This window comes from Podarcis cretensis (assembly GCF_951804945.1).
Source record: "Podarcis cretensis genome assembly, chromosome: 8".
In the NCBI taxonomy this organism is placed as follows: Eukaryota; Metazoa; Chordata; class Lepidosauria; order Squamata; family Lacertidae; genus Podarcis; species Podarcis cretensis.
Genome location: NC_137177.1, coordinates 81300654 through 81317962, shown reverse-complemented (window position 1 = coordinate 81317962; position 17309 = coordinate 81300654). Strand labels below are relative to the sequence as shown.

At 50.6% G+C, this 17309-nt stretch overlaps 2 protein-coding genes across 3 annotated transcripts in view; both read right to left on the bottom strand.

The window, feature by feature from the left end:
• Positions 1 to 17309, bottom strand: part of LDLRAD2 (low density lipoprotein receptor class A domain containing 2) — a 790445-nt gene that overhangs the window by 596934 nt on the left and 176202 nt on the right. The window lies entirely within an intron of this gene.
• The window catches only part of KIAA2013, an 8268-nt gene continuing 1071 nt past the window's right edge, over positions 10113 to 17309 (bottom strand). Inside the window, exons 2-3 of the mRNA XM_079986991.1 lie at positions 17122 to 17309; positions 10113 to 13669 (exon numbers count right to left, since the gene is read on the bottom strand). Of these exons, the coding sequence (XP_079843117.1) occupies positions 12810 to 13669; positions 17122 to 17309 (1048 nt within the window). The 3' untranslated portion in view covers positions 10113 to 12809. The remainder of the gene's footprint in view (positions 13670 to 17121) is intronic.

The following is a 17309-nucleotide window of genomic DNA, read 5'->3' as shown; positions in this document are numbered from 1 at the left end:
GGGTTGTCGTGGAGTTGTTTGAGTACCCTTCCCCTCAAGGTCTACCCCGGTACGTGCAGCGCCCCCTTATAGTACAGTAGCCCTTCCTTTTCCTCAAACCCTCCATGGTTTTCCCTTCCGTCCCGGAGTTCCCTGATTTTAGTTTGAGCAAATTCGTCGTTTCTAGTAAGCCCGGCCAGTTCTCGTTTCCCAACCAACACTCCTCCGCACACCCAGCGGTTCTCGGGGAACACGTGTCGGACCTCCGGCGGTCCCTCTCCTTCCATGTACTCTGGCTTCCAGGAGAGAGCATCTGCTCTTAGGTTTTCCTCCCCCGGCACGTACCGGATCTCGAAGGAAAACTTGGAGAACTCCTGTGCCCATCGAATCTGTCTCTGGTTGAGTACTCGCGCAATCCTCCAGTATTCCAAGTTCTTGTGATCCGTACACACCTGGATCTTGTGCTGCGCCCCTATTAGCAGATGTCTCCATCGGTGAAATGCTGCCTAAATTGCAAGCAGTTCGCAGTCATACACCGTGTAGTTTTGCTCCGACTTGCTCAGCTTCCTCGAGAAAAAGGCGCACGGCCTCCAGCCCTGCTGGGGCCCTGGCTGCAACAGTACCGCTCCTATGGCTTGGTCTGACGCGTCGGTCTCCAGCCTCATGAGCTTCTGCAGATCCACTGCAGGAGCTGCTCTTCCGAAGCGAACGCCTTCTTTAGTCTTTCAAAGGATTGCTGGGCCCTTTCTGTCCAGACGAACTTCTTTTTGCTACTGAGACAATTTGTGATGGGCGCTGTCAAGTGGGCGAAGTTCTTGATGAACTTCCTGTAGAAGTTGCTGAACCCTAGGAACCTCTGCACGTCCTTCCGGGTTTTGGGGGCCTTCCATTCCAGCACCGCCTGCACCTTGCTGGGGTCCATAGCTAGGCCCTTGTCTGACAACTTGTACCCCAGAAACTCAACCTCTCTTGCGTGAAATTGGCATTTTTCCAGCTTGACCCACAACTGGTGCTTCTGCAGTCTCTTTAGCACTTCCCTGATGTCTCTGACATGTTGCTTCTCATTGTCAGAATAGATTAAGACATCGTCCAAAAAGGCTACGCAGTTCTTGTACAGCAAGGACCCACACACGTGGTGCATGAATGCTTGAAAGCAGACGGAGCCCGACTGTAATCCAAATGGCATAACTAAGTATTCAAAGGCCCCCAGGGGTGTGAACATGGTGGTTTTCCATTTGTCCCCCTCCCTCATCCTAATCAAATTGTACGCTCCCCGGTGGTCCAGCTTAGTAAAGATTTTCCCCTGCCTCACCCGTGTTAAAATGTCGTCAATCCTGGGCATTGGGAAGGTCACGGGTTCTGATACAAGGTTCAAGGCCCTGAAATCTACGACTAATCTAGGCTGATTAGTATCCTTCTTGTCCACAAAGAACACCGGACTGCCCCCCACCGCCTTTGATTCTCTTATGAAACCTCTCTTCAGGTTCTTGTCAATAAATCGCCGCAACTCCTGCATTTCCCGGTCAGTCATGGCATACAGCTTACCCACCGGCAGCTGAGCCCCTGGGAGTAAGTTGATTTGGCAGTCAAAGGGCCTATGGGGGGTAGTCTATCCGCCTCCTTGCTGAAGACCTCCTGCAGGTCCGCATATTGTGGTGGCACCTCCCCTTTTGGCTCCACAGCCATCCCAGCCACCCTGGCCACGGTCATCCTTGGGTTCCCCCCCCCTAGACAGTGTTCCAAGCAGTGAGCTGACCCAAAGGTGACCGTCCACTGATGCCATGCCACTACTGGATCATGTAGTGCCAGCCAGCTCATTCCTAATATTATTGGGGGTCCTGCCAGTGTGGCTACATGAAAGGCAATGGTCTCCGTGTGCCTGGAATCCCTCATTCTCTGTGCTGGTCCCGGGGGGAAAGGTACTATTACCGTAGCCAAAGTTCAGCAGTCACTAGCCTGGTAGAAGTTCACAAGATGAGACGCGAAGTCCGAAACAGGGAGCCGGGCGGGAACAGGAACGCTGGAAGGTCAGAAGCAGGAAGCCGGGCGAGGAACAGGAACACTGGAAGTACAGGTCTAGGTCCGGGTAAGAGCAGGTACTCCACAACGACGTTGCTCCCGCAACGTGGGACCAGGCTGACTGACCTTTATCTTCTCTAAGGCCAGGGGCGGTCCCGGCCCCCAGGAGCCCCGCCTCTCCTGGCCTTAAGGCGAGCACTCCTCCTGGGAGAAACCAGTTCCCTTCGCCTCTCTGCCCTAAGCCTCTGCAGTTCAGGAGAGGCCGAAGGGTTACTGGGCCCCGGGGGAGGCTCACCTGTAGACACTGAGTCCTCAAGCACCTCTGGGGCCAGAATGGTTTCACCTGGTGCCTGCTCCTGAGGATCTGGCACAGGTGCAGGCTCCTCAGAATCTAGGCCTTGCCCCAGTTCAGCCAGCCCTGGAGGCGGGGACTCCTGTGCCGGCTGGGATTCCTCCGGTTCACTCTCAGAATCAGAATCCCAGGCCATCACATTCTCATTGGTGGGGTCTGGTGCATCACTTCCCCTCCCAGAAGTTCTCTGCCATCGATGGTGGTCACTTGCAAGGGGAAATCTAGGGGCAGCAGGTGGAGTTGGTGCTCCAGAGCGAAGTCCTTGCTGAAGAAATTGCAGGAGCTGCCTGAATCCAGCAGCCCCTTCACCTTGACTGGGTGCCCACTTGGGAGTTCTAGCACCACTTCTATGGCTATAGCTGCCTTGGGGGGGTCTGGCTGGGGCACTTCTACTGGTCGCTGGCCTGGCTGCTGTGCCTGCTGACTGGCAGCCAAGCGTTGGCGTTTCCTTGCGCCTGCCCCCTTTCCCCCTCCTCCTCACAGCCAGCGGCTTCCACCATCCCTTGCCATGCCTTTCTTTGAGGGCAGACCCTGGCAAAATGTCCTGGCCATTGGCAGAGGAAACACTTCTTGGTGGTTTTCCAATCCTTTCCCTCCCTCTTGCGACCATCACTTGAGTTTGAAACCTCGCGCGCATGCGCACCATCTATTTCCATTGGCTCAGCCGGCTGGGAAGGCTGCCTCGGCATTTCAGGAATGCGGTAGTCATGGCAACGTTCCCCTCTCCCTTTGCGCTTCTTCTGAGCCCGTGCTTCCTGTCGTACTCCAATCGCAAGCACAGCCTTGGTCAGCTGATCCATCGACTGCGGGCGGGGCGCGCGGGAAAGCTCGTCCTTCACCATTGGGGACAACCCCTCCTCAAACAACATTTGAATGGGCTCAGAGTCCAGATCCCACCCGAGCCGGTGGATCAGCATCGCAAAACGCGACCAGTAGTCTCTAACTGATTGGCTCCCCTGCTTGCACCCCATCAATTCCCAGCGAGTCACATTTTGCTCCACTTCACTGGAATACATTGCATCCATCGCGCCAAAAAATTACCTAAGGTCCTTCAAGGCAGCATTTTGCGTCGCCATTAGGGGCCTGATCCATTCCCGGGCCCCATCCTGTAGATGCCCGACAATATAGGCTACCCTTTCCCCACCATCAGCAAAGTCATTATGCTGCAGTTCCAAAGCGTACTCTATTTCCGTTCGGAACGCGTTATAGTCCTGGGGCTTCCCCCCAAACTTGTGTACCAGTCCCGGTACCTTCCTTGCGACAGGGGTGGGTCTCACCTGTGCATCTTGGGTCCACCTTTCATCTAGCCGCGCCGTCAGCAGAGCCACATGCTGTTCTAAATCTCAGTTCCTCTCCACCAGATTTTGCACTCCAGCTGCTGGCTCCGTGGTGCCTGCTCCTCCAGTTTGGCTCATGGTGCTGCCTGCCTGTCGCTGTGCACAAGCAACGTCAGGGACTGACGGATTGCTGTAATGGTTATATGGGGTTGCTCGTGCATCAGTTGCCGCCACTCCTGGCTAGGTAGCCTGGTTAAACCTTTCCTGGCTGGACAGCCCTTCACTTCGTGGCTGTTCAGTCACTAGCAGAATCCGTCAGTGGGCGTTTCTTGAACTTCTTCCAGCAAATAAGTTCTTTGATGCCAAGTCTACGCCTACTTTCCCTGCGCGGAAGTCTTCTGCGCAGGGTGGGTGTGGGTAGCGGAGGACCTGTGCTCCTGGTCAATAACCCCCCCCCCCAGCGCTGCCACTCTACGAGCCACTGAGCGTTCCAGGATCTTTCTGGATTTGTTCATAGCAATAGGACATTGGCAGTACCTCCAAGTGCGCCTTTCCAACAGTGATGACCAGATTATGACTAAATTTGGGGAAGAAATCCTCAGATCATCAAAATCATCGAAAATGTTCCACATTAAGTCCACACCCTTCCGGTAGGCCAAATCATTTTCACCCAGCAACAACAAGGGCATCCAGTGGGCCTTTTACGGTGGCTCTAGCTTTTACTGCTGGTAGAAATTCCGCCCAACGCATTCCACGGTGAGTGATCCAGGAGATTTCAACATTTTTTTGCAGATCCACACCCCTGGCCACGGCTGACAGCACCGTTTCTGGCCCAGTGGACGTTACTATGGCCTTTGATCCAAACGCGCACAACCATGTCACCTAAAAGGAAAAGAGCATAACAAGGAGGGGTCAGTGGTGATGAAAACAGTCATAAAGGCCTCCAAATGTACCCTTTAAAAGCATCTGACTTCCATCGACCCAGATCCTTTATCCTTTCAGCCGGTAGGCCTAAGTGTAGTGGCTGCCCCGATCCGAAATGAGTGGGCCACAAATTCAGCTGGGGGATAACCGCAGGCAGCAATTGCCTTACGCATAACGTGTGTAAACTGATGTCTTGTAAGGTGGGAGCCATCTGCATGTATGAAAAATGGTCCAGGGGTATTTGGTCTCAAATATATAAATCATCTTGCATCCTTTACTGGACATGGCCCTTTCTTTTGAGTTGCTATAAGCTGAATTAGGGCCCCTTTACCTAGCCGATCAGTTTTTGAGCTCCGGATATGGAGAACTAGATCTGAGCGAGATAATGTCACATCCTTTAAGAGGATCCCACGTGCAACAGAATCTGGCTGGTCGTCGCAAACCACCTCGCCTATGCACAAGGCACCGAAAAAGGCGGTGGAGTAAGCTGCTGAAAATAGGCGTGCTTCATACTTTGACCAACAAATGGCCTTTAGTTTTTTATGGATTTGACATAGGATGTCAAAGGTTATGGGTCTTCTACCATCGGTGATGGGAGGCTGAAGCCTGCGCCAGCCCTCCAGTGCTTTCTGCACCTGAAAATCAGCACAAGGGTCTACCGAGTACATGGTCTTACAAAAGAAGGAGATCACTGCAGACTGTATGTTAAGTGTCTTTGCTGTGCGGCCCAACCCTCGTAAATGTACCAGGTATTTTAGCACCTCTGCCTTTGTGACCAAGCCTTTTTATATTATCTAAGTGTTGACGGGGCAACAGATGCTAATACTCCCTTCAGGACTTCTTGCTCCCAAGGCTCCCAAGGCGCTCCGGAAATGGTTGTGGCAATTGCTGTGCTTCTGGTGCCAACAAGCGGACGCGATCCATCTGGAAACAAGATAGAGCATCCGCGATGTCATTATTAACTCCTGCTACAAACTTAGCCGAGAAATAAATGTTTAGTTTTAGGCACAAAATGACAAAGGATCTCAGCAGGGCTGTCACCCTCGGGGAATGCGATGACTGTTTTGACAGGACTGAGACAACCACCTGGTTGTCTGTCCAGAAGCCTACCCGGTGATCTTTGAACTCCTCTGCCCACAAGTGTACCGTGACCACGATTGGAAAAAATTCTAGGAAGGTGAGGTCACGCGTTACAGGCTTACCCTGCCAGGTCGAAGGTCAAGGTTGCGCACACCACTGTCCTTTAAAATAGACGCCAAACCCTAAGGAACCCGCCGCGTCAGACTGTAGCTGAAAGTCAGCCTGATGCGAAAGATTGTCTTGCCACCAGAATAAAGTCATCAAGATAATGTCCCACCCCTTCGGAACTGGTTTAAAGAGAAGAGCCCAGTCCAGAAATATGCTAAAGGTCTCAAAGGCTGCACATGCTATCGAGCATCCCTTGGGCATGGCTTTATCTATAAAATTCAAATTTAAAACCCAGCCAACGGAAGTCATCCGGGTGAACTGGAAGAAGACAAAAGGCAGACTCGATGTCACACTTAGCTAACAGGGCTCCCCTGCCGAATCTCCGAATAAGCTATACAGCTTGGTCAAAGGAGGCATACTTCATGGAACACAGTTCCTGTGGTATCAGTGGCATAGCATGGGTTGTCAGCACCCGGGGCAAGGCAAGTAATTTGTGCCCCCTAACCCGTGGATTTGCGCCCCTTAACCCGTGGATTTGCGCCCCCTAACCCTAACCCCCAGATGTTGCGCCCGTTGCAGCCGGGCCCCCCTGCACCCCCCACGCTACGCCACTGTGTGGTGTTGCATCATTAACTGAACTCCCCCTCGGATAGGAAAGCTGGCCTGGGGATGACACGGCCGAGGATTCCCCAGATTGTGCAGGGCTGGGAGCCAGCATCCGCACGCATGTTGGGGGCATGAAGCCCGCAACACCACCTCCTCCCAAGATGGGAAGTGGCTTTCCGAAATGGCCTTCAGAAGGTAGTTTTGATGTGGAATTGTGCCACCTAGTTTGGGTCTCGGTAACTAGGGACGCAGGTGGCGCTGTGGGTTAAAGCCTCAGTGCCTAGGACTTGCCGATCGAAAGGTCGGCGGTTCGAATCCCTGCGGCGGGGTGCGCTCCCGCGGCTCGGTCCCAGCGCCTGCCAACCTAGCAGTTCGAAAGCACCTCCGGGTGCAAGTAGATAAATAGGGACCGCTTACCAGCGGGAAGGTAAACGGCGTTTCCGTGTGCGGCTCTGGCTCTGGCCAGAGCAGCGATGTCACGCTGGCCACGTGACCCGGAAGTGTCTCCGGACAGCGCTGGCCCCTGGCCTCTTGAGTGAGATGGGCGCACAACCCCAGAGTCTGTCAAGACTGGCCCGTATGGGCAGGGGTACCTTTACCTTTACCTTTTAACTAGGGACCCAGGAGGCCACCCAGATCAATTTCCCTATCTTGATCAGTGGTATAATGCTTGCATGAAAAATCCTCCATGGATGATGAAGGGCAAGGGCGACACCTGCCGGATTTTAGCAGTGAAGCAGGAGGCCTGGAAAAAACATAGATAAACCCAAGCCTCCAGCTCTGCTAAGAAGATATACCAGGGCCACCCAGAAGAGGAGGATTTTCTCCTTCCGCCTCCATATGCCCCTTCGTCCAGGATTGTGCCATCACCTCCAGTCCAGCCACCTGCTGCAGTCCAATTATTACAAGCTCCATCTAGCATTCCAGATGTGCCCTCCTTGCCAGCCCCAGTGCTGGTACAAAATCAGGCCCAAATTGCCCAAGTCCAAGCCCCCCAGGAAAAAGGAGATTATAGGCACTTCAGCACTGGAGGCCCTGGGAGCTGTGGGAGGAGCCGAACCTGGAGAAGTGGCTGCAACACCAATCAGCAACCCCGTAGGCACTCCAGCCACTGAGAGAAAATTGGGCCTTTGGGCAGTTGTGGATGCAATAACTTATACTGGAAATCTAATAGAGGACATTACCTTCGAACCAAAAAGGGGGGGTCAAGCCCCGATGTTCCCTTTGAGAGCAGTTTTGGCACCCCAAGAGCCCAAGCTCACAGATGGATCAGGGCCGACCCACCGGTGCATGGCCCACACGTTCTGTTACCATGCAGTATGTGCCATTCACTACTACTGACCTGCTAAACTGGGAAACCCATACCCTGCCTTTTTCTGAAAAGCCTCAAGCTATGCAGGACCTAATGGCCTCAATCATGGTAACCCATCTGCCCACGTGGCAAGATTGCAGGCATCTTTTAATGACCCTCTTCACCACTGAGGAAAGGAGAATAGATGCCACCGCAGAGAGAAACCTAAGGGGGGAGGTGCCACCAGCAGAGCCAAACCCCGATGGATGGGTCCGTACTCGGTACCCCCTTACAGTTTCAAACCGGCTTGGACTGGCACCAACAAGCCTCAACCGGTTCAAACAGGCCTAGACCTGCTCTAACTGGCTTGAGCCGTTTCAAATGGGCCTAGACCTGTTCAAACCGACCTAGACCTGTTCAAATGGGCCTAGACCGGTTCCAACCGGCTTGGACCAACACAAACCGGCCTAGACCAGTTCAAACCAGCCTAGACCTGTTACAACCAGTCTGAGCTAGTTCCAACCAGTCTGGGCCAGTTCAAACTGGTCTGGAAGTGGTTTTCTGGCCAAATACAGCAAAGTCCTAAGAATGCTCTCAGGAACTTTGAGAACTCAAGCTGGGCATGTCAAAGGTGGCCAACAAGTTCCTCGCTTCAGAATACGCCCTAAAATGCCACTTGCTTCTGGTAAACCGGAGCCTTCTCCCTCGAGACTTTATAGCTTGTCTTTTTTAACTTGGTTTCAACACCTCTAAGTTGGGAGAATTAAAGGACGAGGATCAACACTTCTTAAGCCATCCACAAGCTATAACTGTCAATTTAAAAGGTTCCGCTTCTGTTCTTAACTTAGAACTTCAGAATGCAGGACTCCTGCAGTCTAGCAACACTCCAGATTCCAACTTACCGTATAATGAATTGTAAAAAAAAAGGTTTAAAATAACTTTTGTAAAAACAAACAAACCCAGAAGCCTTTTATTAGGAATTGTAGGTGCCGACATTCCAAAGGAACAGAAAAGCCTTTTCATGTATGTGACAACAGCAATGTGGATGCTACTAGCCCAGAGATGGAAAGAAGACAAAGTCCCTACCAGAGAGGAATGGCAAACCAAGCTGTTGGACTATGCCGAAATGACAAAACTTACCGGAAGGCTCAGGAACCAAGAAGACCAAAACTTCAACGAAGAGTGGGGGGAAATTATAATTTATCTAGGAGACCACTGTAAGCAGATGAAAATCTTAGCAGGATTTTAATAACACTTGTAATGTAGTGAATATTCTGGATAATATGGAAAGATATAAAATATGGACTATGAAATAATATGCAGTTGAGAAGATGGACAATAGGATCCATGGAGGGGAAGGTGGGAAGTCCAGAGATTTGGAGAAATCCCTAAATAGGGATATGTAATTTGGATCGTTATGATTCTATATTTGTAAAATCAAATAAAAATTATTATATATATAAAAAGGGAGGTTTGGACTCTTCCAGAGTCACTGACCCTGCCTACTGTGGTGCTCCCTGCCTTCCGCCCCAGCTGCCCCAAAGGGCACCAGCTGCCAATGCTCTGAAGACAGCGAGGAGAGAGGTAGCAGGTTGCACCCCACAAGGAATGCAGTAGCAAACTGCTCCTTCCACCTGCATTAAAGCTAGTAGTACAGGATGAATAAAAAGCGTTTTGCAAAATGTAAAAAAGAAAAAACCTTTAGATACTGCCAAGCAGTTATGTTATAACATGAAGACATGGTAATTATTGTTAGCAAATCACTCCTCCATTGTTGATATGTGGCTGGAAAGTCACATGTCACTGTTTACGTTCCTGAGCTGGGAAAGTCTGAAGACGAAAGTTAGTCTTATCTCTTTCTGTTACGTTGTGCTTTTGAACTGTGTTTCCCTCTGTGCGTCTGCTGAAGAAGAGAGCAGACGCCATTGTGATTTGTCCTGTAAATATTGCAAAATAAATCTAAGAATGCTCACGTTCACGCTTCCAGTCGTCACGGCAGACTCTGTTAATTAATAGCGTGCACAGGATCATCCGACCTGTGTCACTGAGCACACCGCAATGAAGACTGATGTCCATTCTGGGGGAGCGCCACACTGGACAATGCCAGGAGAGGTTTGTCGCATACCGGGGGGCAGTGTGGGCCCCTAGGGAGTGTTACGGACAATTATTATTTAGGTTTCTGTTGAGAGCCAGTGTGGTGTCATGGTGAGAGTGTAAGGACTAGGACCTCAGAGATCAGGATTCAATCCCTACTCGGTCATGAAGCTCACTGGGTGATCTTGGGCCAGTCACTGCTTCTCAGCCTAACCAACCTCACAGGGTTGTTGTGAGGATTAAATGAGAAAGGGGAGAACCATGTATGCCACCTTGAGCCACTTGGAGAAAAAAGTGATATATAAATGCAAAAAATAAGCAAAAAACAAAACAACAACCCATCCCCCAAAATATAAAAAAATGTTGATGGAGTCAGTAGGTATAGATTTGGAAAGTTTTTATTTCCTAGAAAAAAACAACAACCCACCCAACCTCAAAACCTTTGGTGTTTTAAATAAAACAAATCACATTCAAATCATCAGAAAGTCTATGTCTCCCCACAATCCAGATGCTTAGAAAAGAGAACACTGCAACAGTTTTGAAGCAATAACTATTTCTCCCCCCTTCCTCCAAATGCTAATTAAAGTAGACTATTTTGTACATTATGCTTACGGAGAAGGCAGAGAAATTCATTACCAGCACAAGTGTTAACCTGTGAGAGATGAACACATAGACATTCTTAATTGCTGTTAACTCACTCTGCAGAGTAGCACTGCGAGTGCAAAGAATCAACATCACATTTTTAACAACAATAAATTAAAGTACATGAAAAGAATGAGCCAACATTCACTTATGGGTTGAGGTGGGGGAAATCTTGAATTAGATTGGGAACCAGCCAAAAAACAAAAACAAAAAAGAGAGGGGAGGGGAGAAGATGGGATTTGATTCATTTCCTCTAAACACTAAACATAACAAGCCAACATGTAATTTTCAAGTATTCTCCACTAAAGAGAGTAGATGTTAATGGAAGCTGACGGCCCTGTAAGAGAGCAATGCGGAAGAGAGAGACAGAGATGGGAAAGAAACACAAGTGCTAGTATAATTTCTTACCAGAGACATTTTCATTCCCCCCCACACACCCATGAGCCCTCCCACCAAGGCACAAAAGGGCATATGTTGCTTTCAAAAAGTTCCTTGTTCTTCAGCTGAAGTCTTGTCCAGTGCTGGGTCGCTGAGAGATCGGAGTCATTCACACACTCAAGACGCAGAGATCTTTTGGTTCAGTTAATAGCGCAGGGTGTCAGTCTACATTGTTTAGCTCACAGTCAGAAAAGACACTCAGTTGCGCCCCCCCCCCTTGAATGATGGGTGGGTGTGCACGCGCGCACACACACACACACACACACACACACACAGCAGGAGCTCTTAAAAACATTTAATGTTAGCAAACAGATTCTATCTCTAAAGCTGAACATTTTGCAGTGCAAAAACTCCAGGTTTTGTTTTAAGCAAGAAAACTGCTGATGGCACTGCTACAGGGAAAGGCAAACTCTTACCCCATTCCACCTTCTCTCTCGGTAAGGTCTTTTGCCAGCCTTGGGACTTCCAGGTGTTTTGGAATACAACGCCAATCAGCCCTATCCAGCACGCAGGGAGATGTAGTTCAAAACATCTGGAGGGCACCAAGCGAGACTTGCAAAGTCTCTAAAGTGTCTCTCACTTCCCCACTCCCCAGTCTTGGCTCCACCTCCTGGCCTCCGACCTGAAAGACGTTGAACTCTCACTGTGATGTTGTCTTTCAGGTGTTGAGAATCTGCAAGCGGGCCCCAGGGGGGCTAGTGCTTTGAGTGGCACCCAGGCAAACCCCCACCCTGAATAGAGTCTTCTTCATCAGCAACTTTTTCCAGGTGACGACAATGCTGGTTGCACCAGCTGCTTGATGGTCAACAGGTCTGCATTGTGGGGGGGACGAACCCCAAAAGAGGCAACAGGGGCCTCAGAACTTCCAGGAGTAAAAAGGGCACACCCCCTGAACACACAGCAGTGGGTGAAGAGAGCACACTGCGGATTTCCGGGATTCCAGTAGTACACACACTATATGCAAAAGACTTCCAGCCACTTCTCTCCCTTGGTTGCATGCTTTATTTGGGTGGGGTGGGGATTGTAATTTTTGTTTTGTGATTGGAAAGAGCTGCTCACCTGCCACTTTTCTCCCCTATGGTTTAACACTAAAATCTGGCCTTTGGTGCTGTTAATGATGACACCTCTCTCCCAAGTGCCATCCAGAGCACCAAAGCGAAGTGCCTCATCAGGTCTTGCGGGATGTGGCAAAGCTCAAACCCCACATGCCATTTCAGCTCCAGAGGGAGGAAAAAGGAGGCTGCTACCTGAAGCCTCCCCATCACCGCCTCTTGGGCTATTCGATTCCTGGCAAACGCTGAACATTTAACCTGTCAAGGAAAGCCTTCTTTCCCCATAGGAGTTAGAATCAAAGGCGTTTCACTCCACTGGTTCCTCTGTACCTCCTCTGCACCGTGAGCGTGGCACTTCTCATCTAATAAGCCGCCCCACACTTTCCTACCTCTGGGACTAGCAGCAGGGTCACCTGCGACACAGATGATTGATTTACAGGGAGCAGTTAACACCACCTGCTCTCCTTCAAGGGAAATTGTGTGCATGTCTATACAGCAAACACACTTAATACTAGCTTAGCAGTTGGTCAAATCCCCTTTCTATTGACGGTCCTGGGGTGGCAACACAGCAAGATCAGAGCATTATAACTGGTGAGCTACCTTCGGGACAGCCACTGGGAGATCGTTTTAATGTGAAGGCCGTCCACAAGGGACCCCAATGAAGCAGAAACTGCTGGCGTGTACTTTCTTGTAAAGGAGCCAACACTGCAGTTTGGAAAATTAAAAATAAAAGTGTTCAGACTCCTCTTTATAGGCTCCTTATAGGCAAGGTCTGGTTGCCTTCCACGCAGGGATGCTGCTCACTTGCAGGTTGTTCAAAACTCCTGGCTCCCTGGCTCCAGGAGGGGGGCGGGGGGGTTGGATTACACACACACAAAAGGCAACCCAAGAGGCTGAGTCGGTCTGCTAAACATCAGGCATCTGAAGCAGGCCCGGCTGGTGAGGGTTTATACCTTGCTCCGAAAGAGCGGCTTGGCTCCTGGCCCACAGTACTCGTTGTAGATGAGTTTGAAGAGGAACAAGTGGAATAGGGTGATGAGGGAAGCCACGCTGAACCAGAAGAGGAAGGGCAGGCCAGGGTACTGCTTGGCCATGTGCTCCTCGTGGTCCAAGATGGCTTTCAGGTGTAGAGTGTGCCTCAGGTCCTGCAGGTGGACCAGGTCCGTGGAGATGTAGAGCAGCGGGGTGATGGGCTGCGTCACCATGACGGGGAAGGTGTGTCCTCGTGGCTCCGACGTGAGCTCGATGGGGTCGTTGGCGCAGCCTCCCTCGCAGGCGTACAGCTTGACTGGCTTGTCCTGGAACTTGACCGAGACATGCAGGAAGGGCTTCCCGTCCGAGTCCAGCAGGACGGCCAAGTTGATCAGGTCCTTGTTGTAGTGGATGCCGCGCAGGGAGTAGCTATTGTGGAGCACGTCGGGGTCGGCCTGGAACTGGAGGTGGTTCTCCGTGAACTGGAGCCCGCCAAAGCTGAGCACCATCCCTTGCATGAGGCCGTGGGCCCCCGTTGCGACCAGGCCTCTGCAGCCGCGCTTCTGGAGAGTCAGCTTCCACAAGTTTGAGAGCTGGAGGATCTGGGGGACAGTTGAGAGCCGGCCCGGCCAGAGGTTCTCGGCATGCATTGTGGCGTGGCCGCTGAAGCAGTGGTCAGCGTAGTTCAGGGTGGCCTCCATCTTCTCTCTCTCCTCGCTGCCAATGAGAGGGTCAAGGAGGGGAGAGGGCGTGGTGGAGAGGACGTAATACAGGGTCATGTTGACGGTGTCGCTTGAGGGGGTGTGAGCATCGGTGATCTTCCTCATCTCGACCCCTGAAACAGACAGAGGAATTATTACGGAGATCTTTCCTCCATAACTCAGAGCTTATATATAAGAACATAAGAAGAGCCTGCAGGATCAGGCCAAAGAGCCACCTAGTCCAGCATCCTGTTCTTTGACGGGTTGCCCACCATTTGATCCTTACAACCACCGTACGAGGCAGGCTTGGCTGTGGACAAGCCACTTGGAATGGCCCACACATCACACCTCAGAGATGGACATGAATTATAGCTTGGGCTTCCCTCCCCGCTTTTGAAATCCTATTTCTCTGCTTCTCTAGCTCAGGCAGCTGCAAATTTAGAGGTGTGAAGGAACTGGAAGTCTGCGCTTGCACACAAATGAAAGGATCGTAGTCACAAGGCTGGCGGTAGGGAGTGAAATGTAACGGAAGAGTTAAGAGGAGAAACTCCTCCAAGAAACTGCACCTCTGTATAGTCACATGCCTCCTATTTTAATCCACTTTGCAACACTCCCAGGAAAACTATGCGGCTGAGTGAGTGACTAGTTTTTATAAGGCTGCAGTGTTTTGGTAATCAGACCTAAGGATCAACAAAGGAACATGATAACATAAGAAGAGCTCTGCAGCTGGATCCGGCCAAAGGTCCATCTAGTCCTGCATCCTGTTGTCACCGTGGCCAACCAGATACCTCTGGGAAGCCAGGAAGCAGGACCTGAGTGCAACAACACCGCTCACTTGTGATTCCCAGACACTGGCATTCAGAGGCACACTGCCTCCGACAGCGAAGAACCTAACCATGGTGGTTAGTAGCCTCCAAGCATTTGTCTGTCCCCCTTTCCAAACTGGCATCCATCTCTGCAACTTGTGGGAGAAGCCAATTCCAGAGTTTACATGCCGAGTTTATTTCCTTTATTATTTATTTGCTTCCTTGGTTGCCAGATATGAAGTATCTCAAGGCAACTAAATGTACACCTTAGAAGCAGACATAAAGTTTAGAAGCATTAATATTGTGTAAAGTTTTGTTTGTTTTTTAATAAATATTTATTGAGATTTTTTAAATACAAAATGCAAAAATAATAAACAATATAACATATATCATAACACATTTTTCAAATAATATTGTGTAAAGTTTTGAACCAGAGGGTGAGATGATGGTTTGATTGACACATTGTTTAATCCACTAGAATGCTTCATGAAGCATGTGAGGAAAAGGTCATATCAGAATTAGTCACTCCCATTAGTCAGGGAGGGAAAGGGAAGAGGAATTCTCAGGGAAGGGAAGCAGCCCAGTGGTAGAGCATCTGTTCTGCATACAGAAGGCCTCACCAGCCGCTCTGAGCCGGGCTTCAGCTGGGGAGGGCGGGATATAAATAAATTATTATTATCATCATCATCACCATCACCAGGTAGGGCTCCGTCCCTGAAATCCTGGAGAGCCACTGCCAGCTGGAGTAGGCAGCACTAAGCTAGATGGACCAATAGCTTGATTCAGCAGAAGACAGCTTCCTATGTTCCTTTGAACACAATAAGTTGCCTTATACCAAGTTAGCCCATCTAGTACAATACTGTTGACACTGACTGGCAGTCGCTCGCTGGAGTTTAGGACAGGAATCAAAGGTGCAGCATTCTGCAAACAAAGTGTGTGTTCTGCCGCTAAGTGACAGCCCCTCCCACTTTTCTGAAAGGGCATTTTATCAGGCCCATCCACATAGAATTCCGGATTATACAGCAGGGCAAAATGCAAGGTCACAGGGCTCTAACAACCAAACCAATATGTTACATCACATGCCCCAGAAGCTCTGTTCCTTATTTCCCAGAGGGTGGAAGTGGGCCACAGTTAATCAGTAAGGAAGGAGATGAACTCTGCATGTGCTTAAGAAGCATCCTTGAAGAAGCCAGCACACATGCAGGAAACAAGACTGCCTAGCTGATGAGCAATATGGGATATAAACAGCCCCAACATCAATATCACATGAGTTGCTTGCTTCTGCTTAAAAGGTAAAGGTAAAGGTACCCCTGCCCATACGGGCCAGTCTTGACAGACTCTGGGGTTGTGCGCCCATCTCACTTAAGAGGCCAGGGGCCAGCGCTGTCCGGAGACACTTCCGGGTCACGTGGCCAGCGTGACATCGCTGCTCTGGCCAGAGCCAGAGCCAGAGCCGCACACGGAAACGCCGTTTACCTTCCCGCTGGTAAGCGGTCCCTATTTATCTACTTGCACCCGGAGGTGCTTTCGAACTGCTAGGTTGGCAGGCGCTGGGACCGAGCAGCGGGAGCGCACCCCGCCGCAGGGATTCGAACCGCCGACCTTTCGATCGGCAAGCCCTAGGCGCTGAGGCTTTAACCCACAGCGCCACCTGCGTCCCTTTTAAGCTTCTGCTTAACAAGCCCTTAACCTTGTTTATTTATACTTCTTAGCTCTCTCAAGACAGCCTACTGTTAAAGTCTACGAAAAGGACAATATATTAGCACTAGCAACCATGAAGCGTAAGCAGTACGATGCAATCACATGCTCTTCTTTAAAAGGGAAAACTGTGTGCCCATTCTCAAATCTTTTGTTTGCAGGATCATAACTGAAGAAAAGCTAACTGCAACTTGCCCCAGAATGCCTCTGCCCACCAGAAAGAGAACTAAATCCTCCTGGACAGGAAGTGGTAGAGCATCCAATTTGCACACAGACTATCCTAGGTTTGACCCCTGGCATCTCCACATAGGGCTGGGAAAAGACCCCTGCTTGAATTCCCTGGAGAGCCACTACCAGCCAGTGTGGACAATACTGAGGTAGATGGTCCAATATGCTAACTTCTATTGAAGACCACTTCTCATATTACTGGACATAATCCTCCTTGATTTCTGTGCACCAGGAATGCAGAACCTATGGGTGTTGCTAGGTGACAACTCCCATCAGCCCCGCCCCCCGGCCATGCTGAGTGGGGGCTGAGTACGAGTCCAACCACATGTGCCCTGCTGTACATCAAGAAAGAGGCACCCCTCTGATGCAATGCCTACCAGGAGTAACTCCTATTGCTTTCACAGACCCAGGCCAATTGCTCATGGTTTATACACATCTCCCAAATCTCACCCTCCCTACAATACCCTCAAAGAGTGGAAGGTGCAAGTGACAAACAGCATCGATCCAATCTCAATTATGCTGGCAGGTGGGCTCCAGCGTGCTGGTGGGGACGCAGTCCAAATATGCTTCCATCAGCTCTTATTAGCACCAGGCGGGCACCAGCCTTTAAATGCCCCACAATGCCTCTGATGTTGAATTACTTTTTGGTGGGTGCAATTAAAATAGTGGAAATTCACACCGCAGCCGCTATGGCCATCTCCCACTGCTGCCAGGACAGACCGAGACAGGAATAGGGAGCACTTTGCAAAAAGCCCCCACCTCGAACCTGGATCTGGCCCTGGACCGAGGGGACACCATAGAGCTTGACGTTGCCGTTTCGTTCCAAGCCGGGGCCGTGCCAGCCCAGCTCTCACCTGAGATAAACAGGTCGGCCCACGCCTGCCTGTGTTCCTGCACCAAGTCCTCTGTCCTCATCCTCATGACTTCCAGCATCTCCTTCTTGGCCGCTTCCCGGAGCCTGCCGAAGGCTTCGTCCACACGGGCGGACTCGACAGGCTCCGAGGTGTGCACCACGGACAGCAGGGTCTCGTCGAACTGGGAC